Here is an 18,911-nt window from a genome sequence, read left to right as displayed (position 1 = left end):
TAATTTTCCTTCTTTTTTCCCTCAGTTTGTGCATATTCTCCAGCCTATAGCCATTTTGATTAGATGATAAACTCTTGCTGCCGCCCCTGGTTCAATTCTCTGGTTCAGTTCCGTGCTGATCATAACCGTCCCATGAGCAACAGAAAGGACCAGTGCCTGGCCCTGCACCACCTCAACCGTGGTTACGTCGGAGCCACTTTGTCAATCTCCCTTGGTGAAGGTCTTCCTCTTTTTCACCGACCTGCTGCTGTCTCGAGCGTGGTGTGCTTGTCTAGGAACTAGTCTCTCCTGACAGCATGTCATGAAGTCTCTCGCTGTAGGAAGCTTAAACTGTGTCAATGTTTTTGAGATTTTACAGAATGTGGTAATGAATCTCTTTGTGCGTATGGTTTCTTTCAAATTGCTTGCTAAAATAAATTCTTAGAGGCATGACTGTTAAGTCAAGGGGTGTGAATATTTTGGCGACTTTTGATAGCTAATATATTTATCTGAATAATTTCAATCCAAGAAAAGAACCATACTAATTACCATGTCACCAAAAGCATGTGAATTCCCCTACCAGCTATCTTGGCAATCTTACCAGCAGTAGGTCTTCTCTCAAAAGAAAAATATGTGATCATTTTTTAAGTATAGAATTAATAACTTCCTGTTTATCCTCTAAGGAGCCCTGGTGGCACAGTGGTTACATACTGGGCTGCCATCTGCAAGGTCAGCAGTTTGAAACCACCAGGGGAGAAATACAGGTCTCTACACCGGTAAAGTGACCATGGGCCCTTTCTATACCCTGTCCTGTCCTATGGGGTCCCTCTGAGCTGCCATCGACTCAATAGCAGTGAGTTTGTGGCGTTTTGGGTGTTTTGTTTGGTTTGGTTTGGTTTGGTTTATCACCTAGTAAAGTTGAATTTTTATTTTTACTTGTTTAGTATTTTAAAAAGGTTAAAAGCTTACTTACATTATTAAATTCTTAATGCTATTCAAAAAACTTGATTGGATTCAAGTGATATAGCCTTAAATTCTTATTTATGATATCTGATGCAACCATCTTAAAGTAATAGTTTTCCTTTGGCATTTGCCTTGCTAAAATTAGTCTCCAGTTAAGTCTAAAATTTTACAAACACTTGATCTTTACCTTGGTATGTAATCCTCAGCCCTCCTTCTCCAGCTGCCCCCTCCCCCCGCCACCTTTCACCCACAGTGAATGGCACATGCAGGTATGGCTGCCTGAGTGGATCGGGCACAGCCGAGCTGTCTATAACATCTAACCATAATTGCACATCCTTCATTTATTGTTGTTTGGTTTTACCTCATTTATTTTTCCTACCTCTTTGCCTCTTCTTCAAGTATGAGGGATGCTTCAAAAAGTTTGTAGACAAGTGAAATCAAATGAAATGGAATTTCCCCCACAAACTTTTTAAAGCCTTCTCGTACATATGTATGTATGTGCACATGCACACACATGTTATGAACCAAAACACAAACCCTGTGCCAGGGTGATATGCAGCAAACTCACCTCAAACTCACTTTTCAGCCCTTCTCTCAGTTTTAGAGTGTTTCTGTTGGTCAATGGTAACTAGAGTTGGCCTGCTTGGCTCTTTCTGTTTCCTGTCTCCCACCAACTATCATTAATTTATTTCTCTGAGCTCTTGACTAGCTATAATAACCACACAAACTCAACCAATAGTCACCTCAGTCGTCTTTTCTACTTCCTTTCTTCATGCCTCTGTTGCCTACCTCAGACCTAATACTTTCTTTACTGAGTTTTTTCATGGACTTATGTAGAACCTCAGCTTTGTTAAAGCTTTCTCCTTATTCCCAAATGTCCCTACCTCTAACGTGAAAAATGGAGCTCTCCCTACTACTGCAGTGCTTCCGCATAATGCTATTAGACAACTGTTTCACAATAATCTCTTAGGAATTTCCCAGCAGAAAGTCATATTTGTTTATAGATCTAGTCTTCTGCACTTTCATCCACTCAGAGAATTTGCTTATCTACACAAATGAATTCAGGAGTTGGCTAACTACTGTCCACCATTACCTGACTCAGTTCTTAGGAACAACAATATCCATACTCTTGGTCAAAGTCGGTGTTCAGATCTCTAGAACTATCAGGGCTTCCTTTCTCAGTATGTCTCTGTGCCTCTCAAAAGGGCAGCAGTTACTGGAATTAGGGTCTATACCCTAATCCAGATGATTTCACCATCAAGATTCTTAACTAATTACAGATTTGAGAAAGACATTTGGGGATGATGGCCACAATAACACCATTACATCAACTCAGCATTCTTAGTATGAAATTCCTTCGTCATAATATATTATCAGGGTAGAACTTGCCCCTGTGGGGTTTTGAGTCTGCAACTCTTCATAGGAAAAGAAAGCTTCCTCAATCTCCCTTACAGCAGCTGTTAATTTTGAACTGATGAACCTGTAGTGAGCACCCAACGCATAACCCACTATGCCACCAGGGATCCTATTAATATATTGTTGGGTTTCATTTGATGGATTTTTTTGATCTAGAACTCTTGGACATATATACATGAGCTATTGGTACACAGTTCTCTTGTAATATCTTTATCTAGTTTGACTATCAAGATGACGCTTGTTGTAAAGGAAGTATTGGGAACTGTTCCTTGCTCTTAAATTTTCTGAAAAATATTAGATATATCTGAGATTACTGTCTTAATGATTTTAGGATCCTAGAAAAAATTTTAATAAAAATCTAGCCTGTGAAGCCATATGTACTTGGAGCTTTTCTTTGAAAGGTTTTGAAGGACAGTTTAATTTCTTTAATAGGTGTTAGTGGCTAAGGCTTTTAAGTACAACATCAATGTCTTTAATGGATATAAGTCTATCCTGTAGTCTATAATTCTTGAGTGAGGTTTGGCAGTTTAGACCTTTCAAGATATTTGTCCCTCTCATCAAAGTTATTTAATTTATTGGCATAAAGTTGTTCCTAATATTGTCTTATTTTTAAGATACTTAGAGGATTATTATTTGTCTTCTTTCACATTCTTGATATTGGTCATTTGTTTCTGCTTTCATTTCTCCCTGATCACTTTGGCTAGAGTTTTATCAATTTTATTGATCTTCCTAAGGAATTAAGTTCTTTTACTGCTTACAAAATATAGTATTTGCCAACATTTTTCATGCATAAAATTTAGTAACATCAACCACATTAATGTTATGTATCCATCACCAATATTCACTGCCAAATTTCCCATCACTATAAACAGAAACTCTGTGTTTCCTAAACAGTGAATCTCTGTCCCCCTTGCTGTTGATAACTACTAATAAACTTTGGTCTCTAAAAATTTGCCTATTTTTTGATATTCCATATAAGTTAAATCATACACCGTCTGTCCTTTTGATTTACCTCGCTTAGCATACTGTTTTCAAAGTTTAGCCATGTTGTAGCACGGAGTTCGTTTCTCTTTGTGGTTGAGTAATGTTCCACTGCATGTGTGAGGGTATATAACACACTTTTGTCCATTCATTTGTTTACAGACATTTCGTTTCCAAAGAAGCAGCTTTGGGTTTCCAGGAATTGTCGCTATTTTTCAGATTCCGCTTTGTTTATTTTGACTTTGATCCTGTTATTGGCTTTTTTGTTACTTTGGTTTCTCTGATCCTCCAGTGGAAGTTGGTGTCGTGCAATCGAGGCTCTTCTTTTCTAATCAAGCATTCAGTGTTATAAATCTCTGAGATTCAGTGCTATAAATCTCTGCAAATTCTGAGATGTTTTCCTTTTCACTCAGCTCAAGATACTTTATGTATGTGAGGCTAAGGAAAAATGAGAAAATATCGCAGGTAATTCTGGGAAACCAAGTCATAGTTGACTATTGCTAGATGGGAAGTTTGAATTGCCAAAGGGCATTAGGGAGTCCACATTATGTAATTAAAGTGTTTACGTTGCTCGAATTAAACAGCACAGACTGAGCCATAATCGAGATGAAAGGTCCTAGTGTATAAAAGGCTTATCAAATTGAACGATACATAACAAGTTTTCTCTGAAGTAGTGTTCTATTTTTAAACTGAAAAAAAAACAAAACCACCACATTATTTCATTAAAAAAAGGTATTGGAAACACAGAACAAGGCAACATTTAGTCTCTTTTCTCATCTTTGAGTACGGGCTCTGTTGGGAGCCCCTCCGCCCTTGGGCTGATGCTCTCGGGCCGGTGTTTCTGTCCCTGGTCCCCACTCTGCCGGACGGTCCTCGCCCTCCTGCCTGCTCTACTCATCCTCCCCATCTGTGGGCTTTCTGCGGGCTCCTCCAGACGGGTCTCCCTGTCCCCACCGGCATGTTCTTGCCTACCTTCTTCTCCTCAGCCTTGTTCGCTTCACCACTGCTTCTTCCGGGGGGACAACACTGCTCGCGCCGCGCCGCGCCGGCTCTGGGCTGGTCCCCCTTTCTCCTGCCTCCTGCCAGCCTGCCCACGTGCACTTCGACCTTCGCATCGCACAGCCTTTTTGGCTCCTTGTTAAGCGAATCTGTGCTTCCCAGGAATTTCCTCTTTTGTTCCCCTGGTGTCGCTCCTCTAATGGACGAAGTTCAGCTTCAAGCTTTCTCTGATGAGCCCAAGAAGGGCTGGGCCTGTCGTCTGAGGACCTGCAGTCCAGCTCTCATGACCACGCTCTCAGAGGATTCCCCTGATGCAACGGGTGGTAGCGCTATGCTTCCCTGAAAAGCCATCATCCTCATCATCGGGGTCTTCAGCAGGCTGAATGCTCAGGGAAGGTTTTCTTCCTCCAGGCGAGGCCATCTCTGTGGACTCTGCTCCTCTGAAGTGGCTTCCGCGCGGCTTTCTGCATCAATGGATGCCAGGCCTTCATAGATTCGTTGTTCTCGATCATTTCTGCTTCGTACTCATTTAACTATTTGCCTTTTTCTTCGTCCATGAGATCTCGCCACATGCCCCCAATAATCGTACCGATCTCTCACAACTTTAGGTCAGGGGTGGAAGCCCTGACTTTTCTGCTGTTGGACATCCGCAGCTTGCCTGGTGCCTTTGGGCTTTGGGAATCATAATGTCAGAGGTTCGCTCCCAGCCTGTAATCAGTGGAGGTGAGATGGCTGTATGGACTGAAACCCACAAGCCCGAGGTGTTGGGCATTTGTGTTGCAGGAGCTGGGGTAGGAGGCGGGGTGGGACATTTTGGAAGATTTAAGTTCTCAGTTCCTTAAGAATGCACCTGAGACACGGAGGGCAAACAGAGCGCCTAAAGTAGTGCTTTTAACCTAGAATATTAAAGTCAGTTAGCTGTTAAAAAAATACTTTATGATAATATCCTTGGTTCCATGGGGTATGTGGAAGTATATACTTTAGTTTCCAGACACTTAGAGATTTTTCCAGAGAACTTTCTTTTTTCGTGGGGGAAGAAACAGTATTTATTTAATGTTTATCAGAGATCTTTCTGATACTAATTTATAAATGAATTCCATCGTGGTCTCAGAACATACTTAGAACATACTTGAGTCCTTTTAAATTTACCAGCCTGTCTTTTTTGTCATACAAGATGGTCTGCCTTGGTCAACATTCCATGCGCACTTTCTAAGAATGTGCTCTGTTATTGTCGGGTAGAGAGCTCTATGAATGTCAATCAGACAGGTTGGTTGATAGTGTTGTTTAATTCTACAGCCTTGCTGACCTTCTTTTTACTTATTCTATCAATTAATGAGAGATGTTATTGACATTTCTGACTATAATTGCTGGTTCCTCTATTTCTCCATGTTGTTCTACCAGTTTTTGCTTCATCTATTTGGTGGGTCAGCTATAAGGGACATAAATGCTTGAGGTTGCTATGTACTCTTAAATGACTCATCCCTTCACCATCATGAAATGAACATCTTCATCCCCGGTATCCATGAATCTTTCTTTTGCAATGTTTAATTCGTCATTAATCCCATCAGTGCATATGTATATCAATTCAGAGACTGTCATGTTCACATCTAGCAGATTCATGGCAATCTTTTTTTTTTACAAAATAACTTCCATGTCTCTACTCAGCTGTTTGACTATATAGACTCCAGTTACAGTTATAAAAATTGTTTTAATGAATTTCTCTGTTTATTCCAGAAGTTTTGTCAGTTCTAAATCAGTGTTGATTGCTTTATTAATCTCCTCATTATGCAATCATGTTCTCTTGCCTCTTCCACATGCCTAGAATCCTTGGTTGAATCCCAGATCTTGTGAATTTTATCTTGTTGGGCACTACAAATTTTTGTTTTCTGTAATTCTTTTCAATTTCCCCAGACGATATCTTACCCCACCCCTTCTTCATTCCCTGCCTTGCCATGGAGGCTCTGTTTACCACCTACAACCATTCTACCTTATTTTCTCTAACTTGTTCTCTGCTTGCCCGCTTCAATCCTGGAAGAAAAAGACTAAGTATTTGAGGGCAAAAGGCCCATACCAGCATTTCACAACTAGTGACATTTTGGGCGAAATCAGTTCCTGTTGAGCAGGCTGTCTTGGGCATTGTAGAATTTTGGCAGTAAGTTAGTAATTTTCCCCCTGGTTGTGATAACTAAAATGTCTCCAGGTATTGCCAAATGTTCACAGAGGAACAAATCTCTACCTGAACGAAAATGTTTGCTTGAGACTGACCTTCCTTTGCCAGCCACGGGCACAATGCCGGCGAGAAGAAGAAGATGAGGGCTCTACCGCTGGTCCTGTGCAGAAAGCACGAGACCAGCTAAAGCATGCTAGAGTGACACGTCAAAAAACAAGGTCACTGCATGGGCCTGGGACGGACCCATTCTGTCACGGCAACACAGACGTGGTGAGTTTTCACCGTTTTCTGAGATGGATGTCCTTAGGGGCACTGAAATAGGAAGATATGGAAGGCAACAACTCCATGCTACTCTACCATCTTGGAATGTCTTTTGTTTCAAACAAAATATGCTATTTGGAATAAAAATAAACTATGGTGACTAAAAGAAAATATGGTATTGAAAATACAATTTTACAACAATTAAAAAACAACAACAAACGATTGACACCAAAAATAGGTGGAGAGGGAAGGATACGGGGTGGAAGGAGGGACACGGAAGGAGGTCAGAAATCACCCGAACAGCATAAGACACGAGACCCTCTTGGGGACGAGAAAGAGACAGGGACAGGCGCCTGGCACAGTACCCACCTGTCGTCGACACTACGCTGTCGGGACTTTCGCTGCACAGCTTTGACAGCAGGCTGGTCTTGCCGGACCCCGTGAGGCCTATGCAAACCAGGTCATACTCTGGTCGTGCAGGTGGTGGACCCTTGCAGCAGAGTGCTCTAAAACACTGTCGAGAAACAAAAGCAAAACCAAGCCGTTTGAAGGAGGCTGTGGAAGCAACAACGTAGGAACATTTAGAATGATTGGAATATATGTAGTCAGTCGCTAGATGCCTTACAAAGTATAAAGAGAAAAGATGCTGACTTCCTGGAGGACGTGAACCCCCTGAGCCAAGTGATTGGGGTGATCCACTCCAGGTATGTAACACATACTGAGTCGGACACGCAGCTAGGGGTGCTGTCAGGGAGCCACCCTACTCAAAAACGCACGGCTGAACCTACGGAAGAGGAAGCATCCGACAAAAGCATCGTGAGAAGCGTGCTGCAAAGCAACCGGCCTGCTCTCCCCTAAAGTCTCAGGACACCTTAAGGCTCAAAGAAAAAGTGATGCGTTCCACGTTCAAAATGACTAAATAAGGCAAACGAATAAAATGCAACTCAACCAGAGAAGTGGGGTGTGGGGGGAGACTATGCTATAAAGGAAGAAACTTCTGGGACGTATAGAGATCATAAGAGAAGAGATTCTGCTCACTGGGATAAAATCTGAGGTCATATTGGCTGTCGTGGTCTAATAAATCAAGCTCCGTCATTTCTTTCTCTCTCCTTTCAGACCCAGTCAGCCAACAAGCCTGGGCCATGCCCTCTGTGCAGTAGCTATAGACCCTGTCTCTCTCTCCAACCCCAACTACCCTGACCTAGACAACGTCACATTCTCCCAACTGGCCCCAGGACACTTGTTTTCTCCTTCTCTATTCCCCACACTGCAGCCACTGTGACCACCTATAAAAGAGGCATCTGCACTTCTCTGCTTCGGTTCCCTCAGGACGTACCACTGCTCTTGGGCCAAACCCTCATCATGAGATTATAGGCCATCCACGATCTCCACTGCTCTCTCCAGCCTTATCTCCCATCACTCTCCCACATTTTGTCCCTCTCTACCCCCACACTCCAGCCACACTGACCCTCTCCCACCTCAAGACATTTGTGCATATGCAGTTTCCTCTTCCTCCAGCTCTTGGCTTACCCAACCTCTCATCAGCTCTCAGCTGAAGCACCCTTCTCCAGGGCTCTGATCCTGAGACCAAGGTTAGCACTTCTGTGCAGCTTCTCTCGGAACTTGTGTGAACTCAGCACTTAGAATTAGTTTCTTATTCGCCACCAGCCTGCGGAGTTCATGTCTGTCTAGCTTCATCATAGAATCTCCAGATCCTAGTGGGGAACCTAGCATAGAGTTTATTCTCAATAACTGTTGAATGAAGAATGAATGATATTTACATCTCACCTAAGACAGAGATTCTTAACCCCTCTCACAAGGGTCGCCTGATTCGTAACACAGCAAAATGACGATTATGAAGTAGCAATGAAAATAATCTTATGGTTGGGGGGGTCACCACAACATGAAGAAATGTATTAAAGGGTCATGTCATTAGGAAGGTTGAGAACCACTGACTTAAGAAAAACCCAAGTGCCCAGGCTAACGGAAGCTGGAGCTCTGTGCTGTCTGCGTGGGGCCCCTGGGCTTCAAGAAAACCAAGCCACAATAAGAGAAACCCTTCACTTAGTCGTTTCAGTGCCACAAGTTACTCCAGTTCCCCCCACCGCTCCCTCAAAGGGATTTAATCTGCAGGATCTCCTTTCTCAGGAGGAGAGGGCCTTTTTTGGTCCTCAATTAGATTTTCCTCAGTTGTTTTCAGAAGTCCTGGCTAACAACTCTATGATCGTCTAATCCATATTCTTCACGGATTTATTAACTCTAGTCATATTTCCTCTCAGTCTTTTCAAGCCCAACGAGTCCTAATTATTTTAACGTGCCTTCATATGGCAACTCCACCTACTCCTTCATCCTATTAGTAGCTGTTCTGTGGCCTTCTCCTACAACACTCAGAACCAAAATTATACATTCTAGATGCTAACACATCACATCCAGGACCCGCACAGAGACCGGCTGAGGCTGCCTGCCCCTCTGCAGCCTTTTTCTTATCTAGGACAAAACCAGTCTCTCCGGTGCCTGATGAGCGTTTCCCCAAGTTTTATTTTCTCAACAACAGGCACTGGCTAGCAGGTCCTAACAGCTGGGAGAGAACACAGTCTGGTACAAGATTGGCCGGCAACCACCCTGATCCACAGTCCCTCTCTCCCTGGATGGCTTTAGTCCTTGATGGCACCCCGTTCTTGTTCTGGGGACCTCCATGTCCCTCGGCTCCCCCGCCAGAATTCCCAGGACTGTCTCCTGCCCCGCAGGGGGACTGGCCCAATGATGCGGGTCCAGAGAACTGTGTTAACCTTAAACTCAAAATGACATTTTATGGGACTGTCTAAATTATATATATATATAAAGAGAAAAGATGCTAACTTCCTGGCGGACATGTATTTTTACAAAAGTCCCAAAATTTCATCGAGAGCCTCAATTTTCTCCAGAGGGGCAGCTGGTAGTTTCAAATTGCTGACCTTGTAGTTAGCCCAACGCGTAACCACTAGGCCACCAGGGTTCCTTCATAAACTTTACAGCTGAATTAGGAGCCCTATCACCTATTAATATATGAGTGGTCATTCCATTCCATTCTTTTGTTCTCCACTGCCTCTAGATTCTCTCCCCAAATGCCATCTCTACTCTGATGGTTTTAACCACAGAGATTATAGGTTCCCATGCTTCTTTGGCCTACTGCCCCCTTAACAGGAAAAAAAAAAATATTGCTTAGCTCTCCACTGGCAATTACAAACTTTTGTACTGTGGTCCATAATCCGGGATAAATGTAGACATCTGCTTTTGCAACCCTCCTGGTTCCTTCTAGCACTTCTCCAGGGCGCGGTATCACCCACTTTGGACACTGGAGTAGGTGGCCGACACCCAACCAGACCACTCCCTCCTAACCTCTTCCTTGAATTCCAGGCTCTGTATTGCCAGCTCTCCTGGAAGAACTTCAACTAATTTTGAATAAAACAAAAGACTCCCTCCAAAACAACAGGCTGTGAAAATCAGGTGTGCCGACTCCTAAAACACAGAGGGCTAGATGGACAATTGTTAGAAGGCAGAATCCGAGATAAATACATCATCCTGTCAGAGTTTGAGCCACCTAACTGCAATTTTTAAGAATATGCTTAAAAGATGGAATGTCCGCGTTTTCCAAGTCAGTGCTTAAAAACTGTACAGATTCTTTGCTTTCCCTTTCCAAATGCGATGAAGTCTTGGACCTCATAGTCAATTTACTTAAAATTACTCATTTGGGCCTCTAGACTATACTGTACCCAAGTTCATTGTGTTTGTCTCCTAAAGCAGTTCCTGCATTGTTGAGAGTAAGCCCCTTTCAGCATTGTACAATGCTAAACACAATGCTGTCGGCAGTCCTGACAGCAAGCGGCAAACTCAGACTTCATTCCCAGGCCAGACACTAACGCATTGTATAACTCTCTTCAAGTCCCATAAACCTAGCCAGCCTTCAGTTTTCCCCACGATTAACCAGTAGCATTTTGACACTGTCTACCGATTCCCTTCTTCGGGAAGGTACTGCAGGGTGTCTGTTCAATGCATTCTGCTGCTAAAAAAGGCACGCCAATCCTGGGTAAGTAGCTGTGCCCACGACACCTGTTTCCCAAAGGTCTCTAGAACGCTAGTTCGTTCCCTTGGACTGGGATCAGCAGCCCTTCCCGTTGCCCAGGAGGGGGCATTTCCCCTTCCATCAGCCCACAGCTGTCTCCACCTGCTCGTGTGATCCCAGTTCAACCCCACACATTACAGACACACAACCCTTGGCCCCCACTTGCAAGAGGGAACAGAGAGCCGGGCCAGCCAGCATTGTAACGACACCCTCTAGGGGGTGCAACCAAGGTCATGGTCTCCGTTGCCTAGACGGCTTCAGTTCACAGGCCCTTTACATAGTGTCAGCGATGACTTGCTCGGTTTAAAAGGGCCCAGTGTGTCTGTGCTATTATGTCGGGACACAGGATGTTTTCCCGGAGCGTGCATCCACCAGCTCCCACCGACAGTCCCTGTGAGAAAGCAGTGCGCCCCTGGGGTCTGGGGAGAAGGCAGGGATCGCCCTCATCAACAGAGATCGCCCTCATCCACAGCCGCCCTGCCTGTGCCGCAGACGTTGACCGAGTCACGTAATGTCAGCTAATGATATTTCTTTAAAACCTCAGTGAGCTTTCACGTACGGCTTTTAGCTTTTTGAGAGGGAGATTCACCCCACGTTCTATAAATGTAAAGAAGCTGCAAAGGATAAAACTGCTTGGATTAAAAAAACAAAACAAAAAAACGAGGGTTTGCCATTGCGTGTTGTAGCCAGTCACTAAGGCAGCAAGATCACCTAGTGCCAGGCATGTGGCCAATCTAGGGACTTGGGCAATTTGACCTGCAAAGCTCGAAAACACTTCAATGTGTATCCCGAATACCCCTCCACCTTTCCACCTTCCTCAGACTCCACGTGCCCTCCCAAGAGCGCACCCTGAGCACTGGTGGCTCTGTGTCACCTGGCCCCCTCTAGCCTTTCCTACTGGAGGAATTCCCATGGCAGGTTTGGCCTGAAATGCCACCTCTTCTAGGGGGCCGTCCCCAGTTCCCGCAGTCTACGAATCCTTTTGCTTCCACTCCTTGTCCTTCACACATACTTCCAGCACTGAGTTAGCAAGGTACCACAGGTTTTGGGGGAAAGGGGGTTGATTGTTTTGTTTTTCCCCTCCTACATAGACGATTTATTAGATGATAGAACTATACGCACAGAGCCCCAAACATATTCATTTTTGATCCTGTTTATTGGTTCAAAATGCTCAGTCTCACAGCTACTGAGGGCAGTCAGGCAGCATCATGAAGGCGCAGAGACATTTGCAACTGCACGGCCCTCTCCAGGGGCTGCCTCCAAAGCCTCCCTCCCTGGCACCGGCCTGCGCACTGCCAGAATTCCCTACGATCCTGACTCGCTACATTCCCAGACTGCTGGGACATGGCATTTGTTTCAATTGATGCTCTGTTTTTCATCATGAATACATGATTTTATTCTGAGCATGATTTCAATTTGACTGAAGCTCTGCATAGTTACTGGAAATTTTTCTGCAGTCAGCTTCTGGACTTTCCCCCCGCCGTCACACAGTCACTGCCTGAGCCCTGCACTGTCTCCTCATTGAATTGGGGGTCTCGCCAGACAAAATGCAAGGTCGTCTTCTGACAGACAACCAGGGTTGGTGTTCTATGTGTGCCCCTTGGGTGGGCTTTGGCACAGCACTCAATCTACATGAATTAGATTGAAAACAAAACAAACAAACAAAAAAAATCAGTGAGCCTAAAAGCAAGAGAAAGCTAGCCCACGACGTTTGGTTGTTCTATTTCTTAGGTGGATTGGTTTCAAAACCAAAAGCAGGCAGCTGTTGATTATGATCCTTAGCAGCTTTTATAATGAGAGGGGAAAAAAGTTTTTGGAAACTAATTTCCAAAAGTGCTTTCTAACATGAAATGTGTACAATGAAAAAAAATAATAAGAACCTAAATATTCCATATAAAACTCTGGGTGATACACTGAGCTGCTCACCACAGGGTCAGCAGTTCAGATCCACCAACTGCTCCTCGGGAGAAAGATGAGGCAGTCCACTTCTGTAACGACTTAGTCTCAGGCACCCCAAAAGGACTGTTCTCTTCTGTCCTTCAAGAGTTGGTGGCAGTGAATTTGTTCTATTTGTTCTATTTGTTTTAAATGTTTGAAGTCTTCTGGTTTAAAATAAAATATTTTACAAGTTTCTATCAGTCAAAGAAAGGAATAAGTGTTGGGCTGCTAGCTGTAAGGCCACAGATCCAAACCCACCAGCCTCTCCACTGGAGAGAGAAGAGGCTTTTTGCTCCCATAAAGATTTCCAGCCTCAGAAACTCTCTATAGGGTTGCTATGAGTCAAAATCGACTCAATGGCTGTGGATTGGGCTTATCAGCCAAATAGGTGTTTTTCTTGAAAATACTCCTAATATGTGTTAGAGAGTTAAGAGTGCTGTGTACTCCAGAGGAGACCCGAGGACATACAGTGTCCTGATAACTTAAAAGTAAAGGCAAAGGCAGCTGACATAACTGAGCGCCAAATACAGGACACTGCGGTTATTCGAGTTCATGGCCTTGTTTCTTTAATGTCAACCTGCACACTGGACTCGAGAATACTGAGCAGTTGTTTCTCAGAGAAATACACGGTGGGATCTTGTAAGCCTCAAGTCATAACATTTTTGTCAACTGATTCACACTTAACCCTGTTTCATGTGTGTTTCCGTTCAAAGACACCCATATAATATGTACGAGAGGGTCTTTAAAAATACTGTGGGAAAATTCCATTATCCTTTCATTCTATTTTTCCACGAACTTTTTAAGGCCCACTGTTATTGTTCTTTCATTAACACTAGAACTCATGCCTGAATGAAGCTTATCACACACATGTATTTTCTCTGTAGGGCTATGCAGCCTTCCTGCCCTTGGGAACACTCGACAGTGCTGCAGCCCTTCCTTATGGTCGGCGGTCATTTTAAACGGCAAGACCAGGAACAGAAAGCAGAAAACTGTGAAAACAACGGCACCACACAGGCCCTGAAAAGGGCATTTGTTTACAATACGAGAAGCAAGACAAGGACGGCAGGGCAATGCCTAGTCCAATCTCCGCTGGGAACGTGCTTGTCTGGCATCTCAAATTGGTCCCTGCTCTCTGCAAGTGACGTCAGCAGCACTGTCTTGGCTTGGGGCTTTCAGCTCATTTTAACAAGGAGAATTTGCAATACAGAAGCCCTGCAAAATTGAGGATCGACTGTGCGGGCGGGTTATGTGTTGTCCATTCATTTACTCATCAGACAAACCCAATTCCATCAATACGCTCTGATTCTTGTTTGTTTTAAAATGAGGAAGCAGAGACCGGAAGCATTAAATAACTTGACCGAGTGAAGCCTGATCTGAAAACCGAAAGTCTGGATTCAGAGCAGCTAATTTTCTCTGTCACCAGAACAATAGGTATTCATCTAACATGGTGGGTGGAGACTTAGGTAAGAGGTGCAGAAAGCAACATACAGATAAGAAAATATGCCAGAGCCTGTGCATCTCCAGAGCTGTAATTTCTATCTGCTCTGAGGCTGTCATTTCCAAAGCCTGGTATCAGAGGATCGGGGCCAGGGGGGTTCTGTGGCCTGGAAAAGATGAAAGGGCGCTTAAGTAGGTTTGCCTGTGTGGGAGAAGATGTTAAGGCTTCGCATTCCTCCCTTCCTTGCGCCACCAGGTTTCTGGTTAAAGTGCCTTTCATTCCAGGATCAAGGGACTAACATGTTCCTTTCGTGCAGCTGGAGGATTCAGGTGAGACGCAGTATCCTTAGGGTTCTTGCCATGCTGACTTCAGTCAAAGGCGCCGAAGAGGGGGTTGGAAGGCCAGGGTGGCTGGAGGGCTGCTGGCTTCTCTGTCTTGGGGCTCTGGTTCTCCACAGTCAACAGAAAGCCACTGTGTGCTTCCTGCTCCCGTAACTCTTGCTTGTCCTTTGGAAAGTACAGACTTGTCTATTAAGAAGAAGGCCAAACTGGCTGGAGAGATTTCTGCTTCTAAGCAGGGCAAGAAGAGAAGAAATCTCTGTGGTCAGGGTCTTCAGGTTACCCCTTAAAACGTATGTATGTGCAGGTTATACCTCAAAAATGTCAGACCCACCCCAGCTGAGGAGTCTCCCCATGTTGCAGGGACAATGCATTTCTTGAGGTGAAAAAGCCCATGGCCCCATCAGACGCAAGTGGAAAAAATAATAACTTGGTTTTATAGAAGACGGGTCCAACCTTTGGGCCATGTGGGCGAACCCGAGATCACAGAGTGAAGGCTTTGGCCAGGAATTGTTCCAGGGCCAAGGCTTCTGGCCAATACTTCACACTGCCTCAAGACACTAAGTCTGTCTTTGTCTTACCCTTTGTATTTCTCAATCCACATTCCTTTTTGGGGTGAAATACTCCATTATGTCTGCTTTGTTCTGGGCTGTCTCCTGTCTCTGTCCCTATTAACTTGTGGCAACAAAAGAAACAAACAGAAGCAGGGGATTTCATGCTTAGCAGCTATAGACATTGGCCTCCCGGTTTTGCAGGGGGGCAGAAAATCTGAAACTGAATGAAGAGAGTGCTCCTGCGCTGAACCGGACAGGGGCCCACGTGGCTCCCAGGCCCAGCAGGGGCATTCCCCAGTCTGGGTACATGAATTTCCACATGAACCAAGACTGTGGTTTTTAAGTTAGGGCCTTAGATTAAGGGGACTCTCATTCAAGAAACAGATATTCCTAGCCATCGGAAACCTCAGGTCTTCACGTTGGGAATAGCAAGGACAAAGAAAGTGTCTTGTTTTTGTTTACCTAAACCAAAGAACTCAAGGAAAGAGGAGAGGATAAATGTGTCTTATTTTTAAGATGCAGTTGTTAACTTGATCCAGATAGGTGGGGCAATCTAACTTTCAAGCATCTTTTCAAATATATGGACAAATCACCCAACAAGAACAGCAGTGGAAAACCCAGGCATGACTGTCTGCAAGGTTTTCAGGGTCCTATTTGCAGGGGGGCTGTGAACCGGTTTGCTCTGGTTTGAACCCCTGCCGAGCATTTGCATTCTCAAGGATACTGAATTGGAATGTGTATTTTGACTTAAGACTCACCTAGGGATCTGGGTAAAATGTAGATTCGGATTCAGTCTACCTAGGGCAGAAATGTAAAGTCTCTGCAGGGAGCTGAACCTGGATCAGTCTGTTTTTGATGTGCTACCACCCATTGGTTACACGAGTAACTCTGGAGATATTGTTTGTGGCAAAATATAACACAGCATTTGCCAATGCAGCATTTTTCAGGTGCACAATTGAGGGATGCCAATTAGACTGATCACGCTGTGCAAACACCACCCACTACTATTGCCAAGAACGTCCGGCTTTTTGAGTAAGACAGCTTAAGACAGAACCCTGTCCTAGAGAAGCGATGTTCCCTGAGGTCTCCGTTTTATATTCGAGAAAATCAGGACCACCCCAGGAGAACTGTTGGGGGTCGTTAATGAGGCGCTGTAGACAAAATGGTCAGTGCAGCGCTCCTGTGACCGTCACTGCGGTTACGAAATGTGTCATCATCGAGAATCGTGTTTACAAAAGAAGGCTAAATTGGGAGGACCACCAATCAGTCTTCTTCACAATGGGTAAAGAAAATTCAGATCTTAGATTTTTTTAAAAAGCATTGCTTACTTGGTTAAAGATCTTAAAGGATACCCTAACTATCAGTGATGGTGATAAATGAAAGACAAGTGATCCTTGAGTTTGCTTTAGCAAACAAGGGATTTCCAAATGACGTGGCGTGAGAACAGTAAGGGGCTCCCCAATGTTGGGCTCCGACCCCTTCTAGAGAAGCCCTAGCAAAACAGCATGTAAACATTACTGGTCTGACCTAACAGTTAGATCAATTCTCTCTGAATATGAATCTCCTGCTGAGTCTAGGCTGACCAAGACAAAAGCCTCCAATGGGAGGTGGGTGGGGGTGGGGTGGGCTTGTCTCAGTAATCCCTGTGCTTCCTCAAGTCACATTGCTCCCAAGGCTGACAAAGGCGCGTGTTTACTATGGTCTAGCGCTGAAGAGCCAGTACAGTGAACTGGGTGCTACCTCGCCTCACACATCAACACACGTGTCAGACAGTTTCTGATTGCAAAGTCTGTTATTGGTGATGAGAGAGGCAGAGAGGGCACAGCTGGATGTCTCAGATCCACAGCTGAGCTGGCAGCAGCGGCAGTTCAAGCCATCTTCTCACTTTCAAAGCGGGAGTGAATCTGAGAAAGTTATTTAAAGGTGTGTTTTATTAAAGAGGCCCTTTCCGACTACTGTCAAACTTCACAAGCCAAAGCTGAACACGTGGGTGCAGGCAGCTCTACTTGGGGCAATCAGCTGATCTCTTTCAACACCCACAAACCTTGTATCAGAGTTGAAGAAAGAAGCACTGCAAACCAGTCATCTCGCCTCCCCCTCCCCACAAAAAACCATGCGAACTTACCAGCTTAAATGACAAAATAATAATTTATAAATGATCAAGGGTTCATGAGGGGAGGGAGGGGGGAAGTGAGGAGCTGATGTCAGCGGTGTACATGGAGAGCAAATGTGAGAATGATGAGGGTAACGAATGCACAAATGTGCTTTATACAATTGATGTATGTATGGATTGTGATGAGTTGTATGAGCCCCCAAGAAAATGATTTTTTTTAAAAAGTAAAACAAACAAACAAAAATGTCCCTAGTACTTATTTTATCCCCTGACATTAATACTAGCCCCACTACCTTGGATTCTGTTCCGATATGTTATAACTCTTTTCTGATGAGTCGATTTCCACTCATAGCTCCACCCTTGAGGCTAGAGCTGAACTGGGCCACGAGGTTTCCCGGGCTCTCGTAGCGCAGCGGTTAAGAGCTCAGCCGCTCACCAAAAGGTCTGTGGTTTGAACCCACCAGTCACACGGCACAGACAGAAGACGTGGTGGTCTGCTTCTACAAAAACCATCTTTGAAAGCCCTGGACAGATTATCGTCAAATGAACAAACCTCGGTCGAAACCATGCTGCAGTCCTCGCTGCAAGGCGTTGGGAGGAGTGGGGGTACAAAAATAAGGCTGATCCCAACAGTGGAGAGGCAGTTTCTCAGATTCACTCCAGCACTTAAGTGAGAAGGTAGCTTGAATACCACTGCTGCAAGCTCAGTGGTGGAGCTGAGATTTCCAGCTGTGCCCTCTGCCTCTCCTTCACAATGGAGACACCACGGGGTCCTAGCTCCAAGTTCCCATGGGATTTGCCCTAAACAGAGTGTTCACTTGCAGGGTAGCCCCCAAATGAGATTAACTGTACATTTGGTCCTGGGGCTCACTGTACCAGCCAGCCATCGATACAATGTAAAGACATGAAACAGGAAGGACAATATTTTTTTTCCTCCCAATTCCATAGACATATTGTGAAGGATTATGCCAGCTTCTTAGAAAGTGGCCAAGAAGGATGGGGCTGAGTGAAGGCAGTGGGCAGGGGGAGAGCTAGCAGAAAACCTGGCCTGGAGTTTTCTGCACACAAATGCTTTGGCCTCTCTGAGTCCCACGTGGGCATTCCCATGGAGTGCACAGCTCTCCAGTTCTCCACGTGTTCCCCTCCTTCTTCCCCTGATAAATCACTATTGTTAAGTCAACACTGCAGGCTGGCTGGGTACATGGAGGAAGCCAATTCCAGGCTGTTCTTGTGCTCATATTTCCATAGCTTGTTTTCCCTTCAACTGCCGTATCTTCTAAGCCAGGTTCTCAACCTGTGGGTCACCAACGACCATCAGGAAAAAAAAATCCTATCATTGTGTGATCACCTCCATGACATGATTGCTGAAGACAAATGAGTGCAGGGGCAAGTGTGGCGGGGAAAGTTGATGGTGACCGGCTATCAAAAGATATAGCGTCTGGGGTCTTAAAAGTTTAAAGCGGCCATCTAGCTCAGAAGCAACAAAACCCACATGGAAGAAGCACACCAGCCTGTGCGATCATGAGGTGTCGAAGGGATCAGGGATCAGGCATCATCAGAAGAAAAAATCTTATCATAGTGAATGGGAGGGAGGGGTACGGAGTGGATACCCAAAGCCCATTTGTAGGCCACTGGACATCCCCTTACAGAAGGAGGAGA

At 44.8% G+C, this 18,911-nt stretch overlaps 1 protein-coding gene and 1 pseudogene across 2 annotated transcripts in view; both read right to left on the bottom strand.

Moving 5' to 3' along the window:
- The window catches only part of ARL15 (ADP ribosylation factor like GTPase 15), a 501,286-nt gene that overhangs the window by 324,150 nt on the left and 158,225 nt on the right, over positions 1-18,911 (bottom strand). For both annotated transcript variants that reach the window (XM_004703620.2, XM_045285123.1), the window contains one exon: positions 7,139-7,283. In XM_004703620.2, coding sequence (XP_004703677.1) covers positions 7,139-7,283 — 145 coding nt within the window. The remainder of the gene's footprint in view (positions 1-7,138; positions 7,284-18,911) is intronic.
- LOC115873721 lies at positions 4,100-6,320 on the bottom strand (annotated as a pseudogene).

The sequence above is a fragment of the Echinops telfairi genome, unplaced genomic scaffold (assembly GCF_000313985.2).
Source record: "Echinops telfairi isolate 266 unplaced genomic scaffold, ASM31398v2 ScPeMD7_7469;HRSCAF=8507_1, whole genome shotgun sequence".
NCBI lineage: Eukaryota > Metazoa > Chordata > Mammalia > Afrosoricida > Tenrecidae > Echinops > Echinops telfairi.
Note: the sequence above shows the minus strand (reverse complement) of the source record. Positions and strands in the feature narration are given on the sequence as shown.